This window comes from Diplotaxodon limnothrissa, linkage group LG7 (assembly GCF_057381915.1).
Source record: "Diplotaxodon limnothrissa isolate DT_005_m linkage group LG7, D_limnothrissa_male_GT1.1, whole genome shotgun sequence".
Lineage (NCBI taxonomy): Eukaryota > Metazoa > Chordata > Actinopteri > Cichliformes > Cichlidae > Diplotaxodon > Diplotaxodon limnothrissa.
Window position 1 is genome coordinate 60,151,258 of NC_140602.1, and position 18,482 is coordinate 60,169,739.

General features: G+C 39.3%; 1 protein-coding gene across 1 annotated transcript in view; it reads right to left on the minus strand.

Annotated features, from left to right (window-relative positions):
* Positions 1 to 14,166: 14,166 nt before the first annotated feature.
* The window catches only part of LOC146629408 (ras-specific guanine nucleotide-releasing factor RalGPS1-like), an 82,600-nt gene continuing 78,284 nt past the window's right edge, over positions 14,167 to 18,482 (minus strand). The window contains exons 17-19 of the mRNA XM_085358577.1: positions 16,662 to 16,767; positions 16,461 to 16,552; positions 14,167 to 14,196 (exon numbers count right to left, since the gene is read on the minus strand). Of these exons, the coding sequence (XP_085214703.1) occupies positions 14,167 to 14,196; positions 16,461 to 16,552; positions 16,662 to 16,767 (228 nt within the window). The remainder of the gene's footprint in view (positions 14,197 to 16,460; positions 16,553 to 16,661; positions 16,768 to 18,482) is intronic.

An 18,482-nucleotide genomic window follows, 5' to 3' on the forward strand; every position in this document is an offset into this window, starting at 1 on the left:
TTTATTACAGCAATTTTTAGTGATTCTGGAAACACACCTGACATTAAAGAAAAGTTGACAATCTGTAACAAGTCTGACTCCAAAGTCTTTGAGACCTTTTTAAAAAAACGTGGGAACAGCTGTGTGAAGGACCAAAAAGCTCTCCAGAGAGTGATCCGTACAGCAGAACGCTGCTGCAGGATTGCTCTCCCCCCGCTTCAGGACACCTACACCAGGAGATGCCGGACTAGAGCAGCGCAGATACTGAAGGACCCGTCCCATCCTGGCAACAAACTGTTCCAACTTCTGCAATCTGGTAGAAGGTTCCGCATCTTCCGGGCAAGGACAGAGAGACTCAAGAGGAGCTTCTATCCCCAAGCCATCCGTGCCCTAAACACACACACCTGCCCTCTCACATCATCTATAATTGACTGAGACAGGACTCTTCCAGACACTAAACCAAGGCACAATGTACATTTCAATTCCTTTAATTTTAAATATGTTTATATTGTCTATCCTGTAAAATAGTCAGATGTCTATTCATATTCATATTAATGTACAGAATTCACCTGCCTGCTGCTACTACTGCACATTCACCCAATGTATATACTACATACACACATATATATATATATATATATATATATATATATATATATATATATATATATATATATATATATATATATATCATGTTCTTCCTCTACACCCCCCCCCCCCCCCCCCAATTTTTGCATATGTCGAGGAGCGTGTCAGGCTACATTTCACTGTGTATTATACTTGTATAACTATGCATGTGACAAATAAAGAACCTTGAACTTGAACTTGAACTTGTTGGCAGGACATCTAAACAGCAGGAAGAGGAGTTCAGTTGACTGAAGACTGTCTTCACTTTTTAGGTAGGGGTACCTTGCATTCATGGTGCTCTGACAAGCGACTTTGTGTGACTGTTGCTTGTTTTTCTGTGCACAGAGGTCCACAGACAGATCAGTATGGTGATAGACATTAAATTAACATAAATATTAACAATACTTTTAGGCAATTTTATTATCACCATGGTAAATCACCAGGGCCTGATGGCTTGAGCTGTTAATTCAATTTTTTAATAAGGGTTCCAGCATCATGTGGTATGATCATTTCATTAGACGCAGAAAAGGCCTTTGATCGTGTCACCTGGCTGTATTATGTTTTGCATACATTTTGTCTGGGAGACATATATATAAAAACTCTTGTACACTACCCTTTCATCATCACTAATGGCCTAAGATCAAGCAGCTTTCAACTTCTCTGCTCAACACGAAGATGTCCTTTTATACATTTCAGAAATTCTAATCACTAGATTTAAGAAATATCAATAACTAAGATGAGTGACATGCTAAGATTGCTATACCCCCTCCAAATAATTCTTTCACTTATATCAAACAAGGCTCAAAAATTACTTAATAGTTTGTTAAGTGACTTTATATGGAACAAAAGAAAAGCAAGGTTAAAGATATCAAAACTTCAACTTCGTAGTTCAAATGAAGGTCTGGCAACCATCTCAGTTTTATAACAGAATGGATCAAAAATGACCCTCCTTTTGTATAACTGGGCCTGGAGGAGTCTGAAAACGTCAAAAAGGTCTCAAAAAGCCAGGTCTGGGAAAAAGAAGTTGATTTAAACATCAGTGAAGAGGAATGTAATGTACTTTGGCACCATACAAAAAAAAAAAAAATCTATGTGTGTATCTATGTCTTTCTTAAGATCGTTGCTATTTAAAATCCTGCATCATGTGCAAATCTCCCCAATGAAAGGCACCAGAGGAACCACCAACTTTTACCTTTATGTCTGAAGTTTGAGACTTCAGTAGGAACCTACACACACTCTGTTTGCCAGAAAAGCCAGTCCTATTAGATACACATCTTGCAGAATATAGAAAAAAAAACTTGGCGTGTCTTTGAAAACGGATGCTGTATCTCTGCTTTTGGGACATCTGAGTGTGAAAAATCTTGCTAATGCGAGGTTGAATAGACTTTATGATATCCTTGCACATACTGCAAGAAAAAAAACATTGTTATCTCTTGGATAAATGGCAAACCTCCCACTAAAACAACCTGGCACATAATTCTTGTGGAATGCTTTCCTTTGGAATGTCTGACCTGATTGCTCCATTTGTCAAAGGAAGAGTTTATAGGAATTTGGACTATGTTTCTTTTTTTCACCAACTCTTCAGTCACATCAGTGCTCTCAAATCTCATCACTAACTGATCATGTCGGCTGCTTGTTTACAATAAAGTCACCACTGGCCATATCTGTAACTGCTTGATTGCTTGATCTTTGTTTTGACCTTGCTAAAAGTCTGAGCTATGAACTATCTGCTCTTTATTCACAGCCAAGGTTGCGTTGTGTGTTGTGTTACTGTGCTATCATTCAGACATACATCAGCTGTGTCCAAATTCAGAGGCTGCATCCTCCTAAAACTGCATCTGTAGGCCGATTACGTCACAGCGGCGCGACGAAGGCTATCAAAAAATGGGAAGACTCCTCCAATTGCGGCAGACAAATGCGTCCTCCTTTTCCCCAGATTTAAAGGATGTGTTGGGTGTATCCTTAGTGGCCCAACCTATCCCAGATTTCATAGTGTGGCCCAGCCAATTCCAGTTTCCAACAATGGTGGCAGTTACTTAGTTTTAAGATTACTCTTATTACTCTTTCTGGGTCACAAAATAAACTTTTAAGATATTTTCAGGCGAGAATGTAGCTGTGTAAAATTCAAATATCTGCTCGATTTATCGAGATATCATATATCTGAATATGAAGCTGAAACACATAAATACTTGGGAATAATTCTAACTAAGAATACTTCTAATCTATCACAAGTAAATTATGGTCCCTTGTGACAGGCCATGAAATCTGATTTAGATAGGTGGAATCTGGTGCCTTTCTTAAATTTAAATTCAAGGATAACAGCAGTGAAAATGAACATACTCCCAAGACTCCTCAATTTATTTAGAACTTTGCCTGTTGAAGTAAGTCAAACACAGTTTGGGGAATGGGACAAATGGATTTCACTCTTTATTTGGCAGGGAAAAAAAAACAAGAATTAAATTTAGTATTTTACAGTTAAGCAAGGCAAAAGGTGGGGCAATGCTCCCATGTTTACAATATTACTATTATGCATCTCAGGTCATCCCCCTGCTGCAATGGTGTAACCTTAATTTGAAAGCTAAGTGGAAATTCATAGAATTCAATACAATCCCTAAATTTCAACTACAAGTCTCAATACTAAAATCTGTCTGTTTTAGTATGACTCCGCTAAGCTATGAACCCGCACCGCTTGATGGATTGTCAAGAGCATTACGGCTATCGTAGGCAGGAGCCTGGCGGAGTGATACATGCTGTGCTTCAACATAATATTATCGTATTGTGTGTGTATAACCTCTTTTTAAGTTTTGTGGATATTATACATGGTTATGCTAAGGATCAGAGATGGGCAGTAACGCGTTACTTGTAACGCGTTACTGTAATCTGATTACTTTTTCAAGTAACGAGTAAAGTAAGGGATTACCTTTGCAAAAACGGTAATTAGATTACATTACTTTCCCGTATGAACGCTGCGTTACTGCGTTACTAAAACCGTGATTTTTTTGCAAGAATGTCTCATGACAGTGACGTAAGCAAGTGCCACGTTTGTGACAACAGCTGTGTGCAGATCAACAACGGATAATATATCGAGTGCAGAGAGAGTATGAGCGTGCAGCGTTTAAAGTGTGGAAGTACTGACCTTACTTTAAGTTTGATTCCATAAAAAGTGAAAAAAACATTAGTGTCCGTTGTGCGTGGGAAGAAAACTTCTTTTTACAGCGAGAAAAAACCCCTAAACTTCCAAGCAAGCACGAGTGCGCTACAACGTAATGGGAAATTCACAGAGAAACTCGCAGATTCTTCAACTGACCGCAGCACACCTGCACCAGGGTAAACCTCCGCCTACCACACTCCTGCTTTACAGGTGAAAATAGAGCCAAAGGACCGCTAGTCTTTGATGTTATTTATTTTCTGCTGTGTTTTACTTGCATCTATTTGAAAGAGTGAGTGTAAACACAAAAAAAATTTTTATTTTATGTTCTGGAATGTGCAGAAAATAGGTTTAAATATTAAACAAATTTCTTCCAGTCAGAGAATGTTGCACATAATTACATTTTTGCTTGATGCATAAAGTTAAAAGATTAAAACTAATAAAACAAGTTTTAAAAAGAGACTTTTCCATTTGATTACATTTTGTATGATGGATTATGCAAAAAACAGTATATATATATATATATATATATATATATATATTAGAGATGGCACGATACCACTTTTTTATGTCCGATACCGATATCATAAATTTGGATATCTGCCGATACCGATATGAATCCGATATAGTGTTTTTTAATCAACAAAACTGTTTTTTAAATATCTTGCTGCATTTTGTATAAGTTCATACTCAAGTTTAAAACAACAACTACACTAAAGCTATTCTGTTATACCTGTATGCAAAAAAAAATATTTCATAGTTCAGCAATACTGATCAATCTAATAAACTTAAACCTACACCATCCTCCCTATTCTGGTATTTTAAAGAGTACTTAGCATAAATATTAAGCAACCTAACTAATAGGGTTCCAACTCCCAGCAACAACAAAAATAAATAAATAAAAAATAGGGAACCACCCCTCACGCTCCACCTCATGATGCTTAATCGACGTAATCAACCTTAATTTGATGCAGTGTGAAAAAAATGCACAGAAATCAATTATTTTTCAAGAAATATTAAATAGATTCAACATCTTTCTTCAACAAAATTGCAGACTGCACAGATGGTACCTTCCCAAAGGAAAAAGTACTATAGCTTACTAGGGTATATACACTCAACAAAAATATAAACGCAACACCTTTGTTACTGCTCCCATTCCCCATGGGATGGACGTAGAGACCTAAAATTCATTCCAGATACACAATATAACCGTCCCTCCCAAACAGTGGTCACAAATCAGTCCAAATGTGTGGTAGTGGGCACATCTGCTATATTGAGATAATCCATCCCACCTCACAGGTGTGCCACATCAGGATGCTGATCTGACATCATGAGTAGTGCACAGGTGTACCTCAGACTGTCCACAACAAAAGGCCACCCTGGAATGTGCAGTTTTTTGCGCTATTGGGGGTCTGGGGACCCAGAACCGGTCAGTATCTGGTGTGACCACCATTTGCCTCATGCAGTGCAACACATCGTCGCATGGAGTCTATCAGATTGTCAATTGTGGCCTGTGGAATGTTGGTCCACTCCACTTCAATGGCTGTGCGAGGTTGTTGGATATTCGTGGGAACTGGTACACGCTGTCGTATACGCCGGTCAAGCACATCCCGAACATGCTCAATGGGTGACATGTCCGGTGAGTATGCTGGCCATGCAAGAACTGGGACATTCTCAGCTGCCATCTGCCCTGAACAATGTGAACCATGATTCATCCGTGAAGCGCACACCTCTCCAACGTGCCAGACGCCATCGAATGTGAGCATTTGCCCACACAAGTCTGTTACGGCGACGAGCTGGAGTCAGGTCAAGACCCCGATGAGGACGACGGGCATGCAGTCAAGCGTCCCTGAGACGGTTTCTGACAGTTTGTGCAGAAATTGTTTGGTTGTGCAAACCAATTGTTCCAGCAGCTGTCTGGGTGGCTGGTCTCAGACGATCTTGGAGGTGAACCTGCTGGATGTGGAGGTCCTGGGCTGGTGTGGTTACACGAGGTCTGCGGTTGTGAGGCCGGTTGGATGTTCTGCCATATTCTCTGAAACGCCTGTGGAGACGGCTTATGGTTGAGAAATGAACATTCAATGCACGGGCGACAGATCTGGTTGACATTCCTGCTGTCAGCATGCCAATTGCACGCTCCCTCATTGCTTGTGGCATCTGTGGCATTTTGCTGTGAGACAAAACTGCACATTCCAGGGTGGCCTTTTGTTGTGGGCAGTCTGAGGTACACCTGTGCACTACTCATGATGTCAGATCAGCATCCTGATGTGGCACACCTGTGAGGTGGGATGGATTATCTCAATATAGCAGATGTGCCCACTACCACACATTTGGACTGATTTGTGACTACTGTTTGGGAAGGATGGTTATATTGTGTATCTGGAATGAATTTTAGGTCTCTACGTCCATCCCATGGGGAATGGGAGCAGTAACAAAGGTGTTGCGTTTATATTTTTGTTGAGTGTATATTAGACTTAATAGTTACTATATACAGTAATTGACTTCTATTCATTTTACATCAAATTAAAACTTTGGGTGTCAGATAATTATTTATTAAAAGCTAGACATTTTAAATGAGAATAAGAAAGAAAAGTATGTCTTTGTGCCCCCTTTTCCCTGTTAATGCCCTATTGGCCCCCCTGGCTAAACTTTGCTAGATGCGCCCCTGCACAGTTACCAGCGTCAGCTAGAAAAAGATCCTCGAGTAGAAAGTAATATTAAATACATTCTAACAATAGCTGATCAAGCTTAAACGTGCTGCTGTTGTTCAGCCGCTGGTTTCCTCTTTCTGGTGCAAAGTGGGCCAAAAGCAAACTAGAGACACGGACTCGCGACAGAAAAGCCGATCAGCTGATCGTTAAGCAGTTTCATGATTGAAGTAGCAGCAGGAGAGGCAGTCGCTTGTTAAGCTTAACGCAGGAATGCTTTACAAACATTCAGAGATGGACTTACACACTTGCTTTACTTCTCTCGCGATAACTTTGTCGGAGATGAAATGCCGGGTTGCTAGCGAAGCTCCACATGCTATCCAGACCACCGACAGGTCCCGCATGCCACAGCCGCTCTATCACGTGATGCATACTGCTCCGATGTGCTAACGTTCTGAGGTGAGTTACGGCGTGTTGCAAGTTTTGTGAGGTGCTTTCGTGATATTTAATGGATCGGATTACATTTTTTTATTTTTCTCCGATATCCGATCCAGTAATTTAGGTCAGTATCGGACCGATACGTAATATCGGATCGGTCCATCTCTAATATATATATATATATATATATATATATATATATATATATATATATATATGTGTGTGTGTGTATATATGTGTGTATATATATATGTATAGCAGAGGGCCATAGAGGGCCAATCCTGCTGATGGGTATCCTTAGTGCATGGAGGCGTAGGATGAGCACTGCCAGAGCCCTATAAAATGACCTCGAGCAGGCCACTGGTGTGAATTTCTCTGACCAATCAATCAGAAACAGACTTCACAATGGTGGCCCAGGTCTAGTGTGTTCTAGTTGGCCCTGTGCTCACTGCCTGGCACCGTGGAGTTTGATTAGCATTGGTGCCCTGTGCTTTTTACAGATGAGAGCATGTTCACCCTGAGCACATATGAGAGATGTGAAAGGGCCTGGAGAAGCCATGGAGAACTTTATACTGCCTGTAATATTACTCAACCTAACTGGTTTTGGTTGTGGGTCAGTGATGGTCTGGGAAGGCATATTTATGGTGTAACGCGTAGACCTCCACAGGCTATACAATGGCATTCTGACTGCTATTGGGTATCGGGATGAAATCCTTGGACCTATTGTCAGGCGCTACACAGGTGCAGTGAGTCCCGGCTTCCTCCTGGTTCACAGCACGTCTGGCGAGAATATGCCGGCAGTTCCTGAAGGATGAAGGAACTGATACCACTGACTTGCCCCATGTTTGGCTGACCTAAAGTTAATAGAACACCTCTGGGACCTTATGTTTCAATCCATCCAACGCTGTTAGGTTGCATCTGAGACTGCCCAGGAGCTCAGTGATGCCCTGGTCCAGATCTGGAATGAGATCTTCCAGGACACTTTGTGCTATCTCATGAGGAGCATGACATTATGTTTTCAGGCATGCATAGAAGCAGATAGGCCATGCAAAGTACTGACTGCCATTTTGAGTTGCTGCAATGAAATTTTGGTGAAATAGACTAGCCTGCCGGATCATTTTATTTCATTCCTAACAATTACCCAGTCCATCTCAGTATAGATATCCATCATCATGTTTTTCTCATTACGTTCTGAAGTGCTTTCTTGGTACACCTTTAAATGAGTGTTTCTTTAAAAAAGAAGAAGAAATATATAAATATATAAAGTTTACATAAGTATAGCAAATATCAGGATATAACTAGCAATGGACTGTATATACAAAGATGGACATAACCACCTTGGCATTACCCATTGGTTAAGACATGCTTTGAAGCTCCAGGTGTTTTCACCTTTACCAGTATAGCTTTTGGAAACTGGTATGTCATGCTTGTGGGGGTAGATCTGATTGTGAAACAGGGGTACAGTACAAACTGTAATTTATAATAGTTAGTCAATGAGCATACTCTGGTTTATATTAATTCCTAACACTCACTGGAACACAATTTCAAAATAAACATGCTGAAGCCAAGGGCTGTTTTCCCATGGTCTTCTATACAATTGCAGGGCTTTTTGCAAAATGAGTCACTGCCCACTTCTGACCATTAGAAAAATGCATGTTTAAGGCACGTCTGCACTGACTGCCTTTATCAGATCAAGAAGCTACATCCACCTTACAATAAATGTAACCAGCATATAAGGTCTTTGGTTTTAGTGGAAAGGTTGTATATTGAAATGGGCAGGGAGACTATTCTTCATGTGCCAAAAAATGCTACAATTCATTCTGATGTCTACACAATGTACTGCCTATTCATGGGCCAATCAAAATGGACTAACAAAACTATAGAACTAACATGGATTTTAAGCTTCATAGTGTTTCCAAATTACCGCAAACCATATTAATGACATTTTTGTATTATTTCCTTCTTTTATTTTTTGCATACAGTTACTCGAATACAGAAGTATCTCCAATGAGCTGAAGTTGTGAATATGTCAATGTCAACCGAAACAAATGCCAAATTATTCACTATAAAATTAGGAGTTAAAGATTTGGCAGGTGGGGGATAGCTATGCCCACAAAGGAAGTGGCAATTAGGTGCAACAAAAAATTCAACAACATTCAGCAACTTCAAATGGCTAAAAATGACTCTAATGACTGATGATGATACAAACAGGGTGTGTATAATTCATGGAAAGTATGTTTTGCCTATGTCTATTCACTGTCACTCTCCAGCAACTGATTGTACTAAACTGTATTCGTCTAACATTTCCCTTTGATCCTGCCAATGGCAATGCCAAGGGAAGGACCTTGAAGTCAAGGCAGCTCAAGGTCTCCATATATCTCACTCAGGCTCATAGTGCCCTGGAGAGCACACTGTTGTCTTGCGACAATGGTAAAACAAGGGGGAAGTGGCAGTTATCAGTAAAAAGCTTAGTCTGATTGGCATAGGAAAGGAGTGCATGGGACCATTTCCGATGGTGGGAGAGACCATTGTTTCTCACTGGACAGCTGCCACCTGCCACAAGCTAGGTATCGTCTCGCCACAGCTTGCCTGCTCCCCTGGGTGCGTTAGGCTTAGAGGTCATTGACCATGACAAGGAAGCTGTAATGTTGCACTAGGAAAAAACAATAGAATTAAGAATGTGAAAACTTCAGCTCTTCACAAGCAGGAAAGTGCGGACCATGTGGCCTGGACTCACCAACAATCTCCAGCAGATCAATAATGCTTGCAAAACTATAATCATTGACAAGCATCTGCAAGACTAAATGCTTACATGGCTTGCTTACAGGAGACATGCTTAGCTGACATCAGAGAGTCCAATTAGACCTTCTTCTGCCAGGGTCTGTCACAGGATGTCCCCAGACAGCATGGTTTCAACTTTGCTGTGAAAATCTAGCTTACTGCAGCCATTGAAACACAAACCGGTGGAACAGAGCAAATCCTCATTCTCTGTGTTCCAGTATCATCAGGCACCATTAACCTTCTGTCTATGCCCCAAGACTTTGCTCAGTGGCGAGCTGACTGAGAACACCGGGCACGATATCAGATCATCTATCAAGCTTGTGTACTTGACACACTACTCTCCGGCAGTGAGTACTGGACCATTAATGCCAACTAGAAGAGAAGGCTGAACACCTTCCACCTTCTTTGTCTTAGATGTGTTCTGTGCATCGAGTGGCAGGACACAGTACCAAACACCAAAGTAGTACAGCAAGTCAGTAGTAAGCCTTCCTGCACTGCTCAATTAGAGACAACTTAGATGGTTGGGCCATGTTCTCCACACACGCGGGTCGCATCTCCAAGGACAATCTGTACGGTGAATGTACGTTGACACTGAATGTACGGTGCGAAGACTCACACCCTGTCGGCCAATCCAAACTCCGCTTCAAAGGTGTCTGCAAATGTGACATGAAGCTCACAGATATCAACCTACACCTACCTGGGAAAGCTAGCAGATTATCGAGAGGCCTGAAGAGCTATAGTACTATCAAGGCGGGAGTTGAGAGGGTAGAGAACACCAGAAATACCAAGCTGGCTGACAGGAGACCCAAGAGGACAGCAAGCTCATACACTGCTACAGCGCCATCTTTCACCTTCACCTTTGTTTGCAGCCAGTGTACAAGAGACTGTCCCTCCAGAGTGGGACTCCACAGCCACTCTAGGATGTCCACATCCAACTCATAGCACTACACCATCGTCTCACGAGACAAACGGATGCCAATAGGATGATTCCAGCGTTCAGATTTCCTACCATATGGATTTTTTGTTACTAAATTACTTCTGTTCTTATTTATGTATTATTCATTTTTTCTAGAAGAGATGGCTTAAAAAGGTGTTATCCCTTTTTAAAAATATATCATGGCTGATCTCTCTCTCTCTATGATTACTTTTCACTCTGTTTTGTAGTGTTGTCATTCTAGTCATACCAATAATTTCACCTTCTAATGTAGTTGCACATGCAAATGGTAAATGGACTGATTCTTATATAGCGCTTTTTTTTTTACTGTCCTGGAGTACTCAAAGCGCTGTATACAACATGCCACATTCACCCAGTACCACCCATTCTCACAAGCATTCACACACATTCATACTCCCATGGACATGGATGCACTGGAGAGCAACTTGTGGTTAGCATCTAGCCCAAGGATACTTGAAATGCAGACTGGAGGAGGGTTGGTGGATCGAACCACCAACCTTCTGATCAGTAGGTGACCTGCTCTATCATGTGCTCTACCTGCACATGATACAATCTAGTTTAGCCAAATCCTAATGATGCTTTATTGTTAGGATTAGGATGTTGTTGCTTCAATAAGGTCAAAGACATTTCCAAGCAAACTTACTTGGAGTCTTTTACCTGCCATATCACTTTATGGGCTATAATGCTGAACTTATAATCACAGGAGACTTTAATAAACTGATAATGAAGAAGCTTGACATAACTTCATTTGGCTCACTGGTTAAGCAGACTTAAAGAAAGGTAAACTCTTTTAACTCTGTCATTCCCATATTACTAACAGAAGTGAAAGAATTGCACTAAAGAATAATTTTCAGGTATCTGCACTCTACTTGAGTATTTTTCTGACAACTTTTTACTTATACTCTCTACAAATATTTAACACAAATATACTTTGTTACTTTTGAGGTAACGCATTTGAGGTAAGATATTATTTTACATCACTACACACCTTCGCACATCAAGCAATCAATCAATCAACAGTTCTATTGGGATATCAACATCGTTGCTTATCACATACAAAGGGAGGAAAGAGGGAAAAAAAAGTATGCCAAATGTATATCTTAAAAAAAACAACAACAGGCAGGTGATTTAAAATGCGATGTTTCTAACGTGTCATATCACGTTAACAATATCACCAACCACACAAACTGTTTGTGTGCAGTTTGTTACACAGTGAGTCTGTGTGCAAATGGCTCAGTAGCTGTATTTAGCAGGGAGAACAAAAACTTCACTCAAAGATGAACACAAATGTAAGACAGGATTTAAACAGGATTTATTTATTTAAAGAAGAGGACTACTCAGTGACATTTGATAAGCTGGGAATTTAAAGCAAACGTATGTCCTCATTTTAATTTAAATTGTACCTGTATATGATATGAAGTTATGTTTTTCATATTGTGAAATGTCCTGCAAAACAAACTAAGTATACTAATTTTGTGTTATTGAAATACTTGGCAGTTTAATGCAGGATAAACAGGTTAGCTTGTTGTACTGTGATGAAACACTGTTTTTCACAGGGGAACACTGGCTGTGGTGTTCATGGTCAGTGTTAGGTTACAGCAAGTGTAGCAGAGTTGAATTTGCATTTAAGCTGACAATGCTTAAACTCACTCAGTAAAGACAATATAAACAGTGTACTGTATGTGTAAGGGACGGAAAGCCAAGATAACTCATGAAAACTTGGGTTACATGTTGTTGAATTCAGTTGTGCAAATCCACAAACAGCAATAAACCTCGAAGCAGCTCAACACAGGTTAGCTGATAACAGCATGTACACAAAGAAAATCTACTATAGCTTACAATAGAAATTATTGAGTTGTAATTCTTTTCCCCATGTTGAGTCACTGCAACTGATCTTATCGTTCCCCCACCTGCTAAATTTCAAGTTAACTCCTGACTGTACTAATTTTTCTGTTTAGGTGTGGATGCAAAGTCAAAAAAGTTGGTATTCCCATATACCACTATTATATCACTGTAGAAAGAGGTTCATTTAGCTTTGCACAAAACAGTCGTGCTTGGAAAGGTCCTTCAAAGACCTACTTTTCTTACTTTGGATATATATTTAGGAGCTTGTACTTTTTCACTCGAGTAAAGAAGTTGAATCAGTACTTTAACTTTTACTGGAGTATTTTTTACTAAAAAGTATTTGTACATCTACCTAAGTAAAGTAAATGGTTCTTCTCACTTGAAAACCCATTTAAGCCAGCCAGCTAGCTGGCTAGCTTCGCTGACTCACACGGCTGTACTTTTGCCACCTCTGACCACTGATTCAGTTATTGGTAAAATTTACAAAAAAACAAGTCCCATCCAATAAAACAGAATTAGTATTTAAAATCAACATAATATTTTGATTTTGATGCAGATCATTAATTAATGCCATTGCTAATGGAGTTTTATCCTGATGTCCTTCAGTTGGAGAACAGGAGTCCATCCAAGTTTTACGGTGGGCTTACCAACAGTGTCTCTGAAGAGCAGAATCCCACAGCAGCTGGTGAATCAACAACAATCCATCATATCCTTTTCCCTTCTACAGCCAATTGTCAAAAATAAACTCTTTTTTTACATAAATACAGTATTTACACACATTTGATTAATGAAAAATTGGTATTTCATTGGAATTCACTTTAATTTTACTCAACTAGCTGCCTCAGCATACTGGTGTAGACAACAGCTGGCTGTCTTCTGCTTATTAACTGGAATCACCTCTTTGTTCAGTATTGTTTCCATGGTATCTTACTATTTTTCATTTGTTCTGTAGAAAATATTAATTGTTTGTAAATCTTGTTACATACATTTGCAAGCACATTTTACACAAGGACTACCAACTGAGGTAGCAGGGGTAAACACAGATCCAGGGCTTCATCCCCACAAGAGCATCGCATCTTAATCATAAAACAACCTTTAAGGTTAATTCCTGCGTTTGTATGTACAAATCTTCTATTCTGGATTAGATTCAGTCAAACTGTAAGTCACAGGGCTGAAGGTAATGAAGACTCAGCTTCTGTCATTTTTGCTACAGTACTGATCCTTCATTAAAATAACGAGGCCTTGAGATGATGTCACATTTTTTCTGGTGAATAAAAGTTTATGAGTGGGGATGTGCACTTCCCACCTTCCACTTCCTTATGACGATGACACTCAGACTAAACTAAATCTAACAGTCATCTAACACTGTCATCCACATTTATACACTGATGCATCTTTTCACCCAATTATAAGCCCAACATGGGCCAAAAACCAACGTGTTCATGCACACATTATAGCAGCGTAACAAATAACAGAGAACATGGAAACTTAGGGAACGAATCCAACCCCACAAAAGTCTTCCATTGATTGGATTTTTATAGAGATCATATAAGACTTGTTCTGGTGAAGATCAAAGCAGGTGCACTGGCACGACAGTCACACATCCAGCATCACAGAGCTTCTTCGACAGTGTCATATTCTTCTTGACTCTAATGCTGATGTCAGCATTATCAAATTCCTTATTCAGTCTGTAATTCTCAAACAACAGTTTGGCACGATAATATCCTGCTCAATAAAGGCTGCTCTCATTCAAATGACATAAGGTTTGCAGGTATCTGTTGAGAGAACAGAGCAGATATTTAGCACAAGTAATGGAAAAAATTACAACAAGCAACTAGTAGGTTGAATAAGAGGGAATGTGGTATATGATGAAGAATTTCTAGACTGTGTACCCAGACAGTCCTTTAATGTTTAGTGTCTTCTCCTGTGATTGGTCACTTTCAACTGTCAACAGTAAGGAAGATCCATCTCTACAATGCGGTTCACAAAATAGCCAAAATGTCTCATATGATGCTATTTTCTGAGTCCTTGATAATCCTAATGGCCGACAACTAACTTGTGAAAGTTGCTAGCACTGACGTTAACTAACTTGAATTGAAGCATTGAATTTACATTCTTTTCATAGCAACTCTAAATAACTGTATGCATCACATATACCACTCTGTAATACAAGTTAGTTTAGAGAAACAGCACTGCAAATATGTAGATGCTCCTCAGTTTACCTTGACTCACTAAAATAATTTTTTTTAAATAATTTGGCAAAACTAGGAATGCACAGTAAGTGACAGGCTGGAGACCAGCTAAAGGACTGAATACAAACATTTCTGTGCATCTATATGTGCAAACGTGTGTTTTTTGCTTACACTTTGAAACTAACAAACACCACATTCCTATTTGTATAGCTGTTTCAGTTCCTTTTTTTTGATTCACTAAACACAAAACAACATCATCTGTCTGATGATTCTATAAAAGATTAAGAATGAGGAACGAGGCCATGGTCCTCAGCTGGAAAAGGGCGGAGTGCACAGTACTCATTAGGGACAAGCTGCTGCCCCAAGTGGAGGAGTCTTTGAGATGTTGTTCATGAGTGAGGGAATCAGAATATTGACACACAGATTGGGACTGTGACTTCAGTGAGGCAGATCCTGTACCAGTCTGTTGTGGCGAAGAGAATGATGACTAGGGATTGATAAGAATTTAGCAATTCCAATTACATTATTGATATCACTCTTGGCTCCACTTTGATTCATGAAAATTAATTACATGCTGCATGGTCAAATGTTTGTGCATGTTGGAGGCATTTCTTCTCTTTGTTGTGATGAGTGTTGGGGTCATTACTCAAAATTAATCATTGCACATATTACACAGAACAATTTTTCTTAAAATTAATACAGTAAGTTACTTAATTAACCCAGAAGACAGACTTTGGTTATACTACTTGTTATGTTACTTTCATTTTACTCTGTAAAATGATCTGAAACACACAGTCTCATAATTACTATTTAACAATATAAATCTACAAGCTACAGCCCCCACACACCAGGACAAATCAGAGATGGAAACCAGCACAAAGAGACTTTAAAGCACAGGTGTTGAACTCCAGACCTCGAGGGCTGCTGTGCTGCTTGTTTTCCAACTAACCTGCCCTTGTAGCTTCTTATTGGCAAAGCACACCTGATCCAGGTAATCAGCAGCAGGTAGGGCAGGGATATCTCAAAAGCAAGCAGGATGCTGGCCATCGAGGACTGGAGTTTGACACTCCTGCTTTAAAGCAACTGCCACAGTGATTCTACTTTAGAAACTTGAACCGGTAGAAACAGAGCCTGCAGCCTGACTGCTCATCAGTTTGTTACCTGTTGAAGTTCAGCAGCAGCTCACTTTATCATGGTGCTGGGCTGGAGTGAGCATTTACTCAGCTTTAATATCACTCTAGATTTTTGGCTAGCTTAATGTTAGCATGCTTCCTTTGCAGGTGCTTGCAAAGTTCCAAAATTGTGTTAACAGTATAATGCAGTTGTTTCTGTCCTTGAAAAGTCTCCACTTTACCATCGCGCTTTCATCCTTTTGTGCAATAAAAATAAAAGTAATGTCCATATCCACGATGGAGACTGCGCCACTATTTTTCTCCTCTGACACACGAACTGAAATCAGCTGATTGATCCCTAGCAAAGCTGTAGTTTTGTTTATTTATTATGTCCCTACCTTCACTTATGGTCATGAGCTTTAGGTAGTGACTGAAAGAATAAGCTAGCAGATGCTAGTGGTTTAAGCAAACCTTCTCTAAAGGTTGACTGGCCTCTCAGAGACAGGATGAGGAGTTCAGTCATTTAAGAGTGGTTCAGAGTAGAGCTGCTACTCCTCAAAAATAAACAGGACCTAGTTGAGCTCAACCAGTGCTGCAAATACAACACAAGAAGGAATACTGCTTTAATAAAATAAAATGAAATTTGTTTAAATCACGTTTTAATGAAAAAGGACCGTTTAATCTGACCAAACCAGATGAGCGAGCCAAACGATATGTTGTGTGTGCTTAGCTTACCTGAGGTCTACTTTTTCTACAAGCCTCCTCTAGGTTTTTGTGCCAGATGATTGCTGAAAACCTGGACCCCGTCTGGAACTTGTAAACATTGCCTGTAAAGTGACATAAATGGTCTTCATGTGAGTATCTAAAATAGTCACATGAATAAAGACAAAAAAGACAAATAAAATAGGCAAGTTTTGCTGATGGTGGGAGGCTGACCTTTTTCTGGGTCACTGAGCTGGAAGATGTTGGGTCGGGCTGGGTCATCTGGCAGTACCACCATCCAGCCAGTCACACAAACTTTTTTACAAGGCCTTGACTTGTACTGTGGCAAACACAGAGCATAAAATGAATTTATCCACTTGCCCTCACTGTACAATTCTGCACTTATCAGGGGAAAACCTTCACCTTAAATACAACTTTATGTGGCTGTGCAATACACACTTAAAGCCAAAATGTGGACATAGTTTCTCTGAAAGTGTCAAGACATTAGCAGCAGATCTTTATGTGTAGTAGTGTAGTGTGTAGTTTCCAAATGCCCCGCCATATCTTGGACAATTGTCCAATTGTCATCACTGTTCACTAAAGCTTGCCACAAGAAATTTTGACCAGTTGTCCAGTACTAACCATTTGGGTTAGATCAAAGTTCCTTACAACTTTACAGCAGAGCACAAGCTTAGTGTGTTCTAGACTAGAAAAAGACAAAAATGTGATGTGGAGAGATGAGTTCTAACTTTGAGAGTTTTGCGACACGGATTCAACACGTTCCTTTCCATCATTTTTCAAATGTGTTGTTCAAAATGAGGAGAGGCTTTAGGAAAAATAAACTTCTCATTTTCAGCATTTGATGCATGACGACCAATTCATTCATTTCTTCTATGAACAGGAAAGAAAACATAATAGAATAAAGAGGCACCACTGTGCAAATTTGTAACGGAAAGCCTTATCTGTTTTCATAGGAATTAAGTAACCTGTGACTACCTCTATAAAAGAATAGGAAAGACATCAGCAATTAATCTAGGAAGTGTAATAAGAACATTTCCAAACAATTTAAAGCCCATAATTCTAAAGCAATAAGGTGGAAAACACCTCAGACATTTGTTAATCTTTCCAGGAATGGACATTGCAGCAAAATTGCCTCAAGGTCCTGCTGTACAATGGAGTATATCTAAGAATATAACCAAGCTGTTATCAAGTTTTTTTTATTAACTCTATATTCTTGTTCAAGCTATCTTCAAGTGGAGCTATGAAGATTTTCAAGGTTTATGGTGGGAGCATTTAAAATTTTTAGCTTTTTACATCACTATATTATCCCATTCTCTCCTGCATGAGCAGATATAAAAAAAATATATAATAATTGGAACACAAATATTTTTCTGCAAACATCACATAAAATAAAATATGTCCTCAGGTACATCTGTGATCATTTTCACATCATATGACTGTAGAAATCTGAAATTATTACATCCAGTAGTCACAAAAATTTCCCTATTCACTGCTGCAGATATTGAAAATTAATAAAAAATTACAATAAACTTGGTTTGCGCAAACTCTTTATAACATTATTTTCTAATTTTAAATATTTGATATGTTTCCTATGCTCTGTTCTGAATAAAAGATGGGTTAATTAGTTAGTTTGGAAAATAATCACATTCTGTTTCTGATGACATTTTACACAGCACCCCGGGGAGTCAGACTTCCTTGTATTTTTTTAAAAGTGGTCTTGAGCAACAGTTCTCCAGGTTTTCTGAAGGCATTTCAAGATTGTTCGTTAGGCATTGGCTGCTTTTTTACTCATTTCAAGACCAGTCCTTACTACCTGACCATTTTCAGTGGAATGATTTTTTTGTTTAATAACCCACTTACACAATCATTCGAACATAAAAACTTTGTTATTTTGTTACTAGATGGCTGTCACAAAAACACATCATTTGATCACATTGTGTTAGCTGAATCTACTAAAGTGCCACAAATAACACAGTTTGACAGGCATAGAAGCATACTTTTTCTTCAACAAGTTGCTTTTCAAAGAGCTGTTAC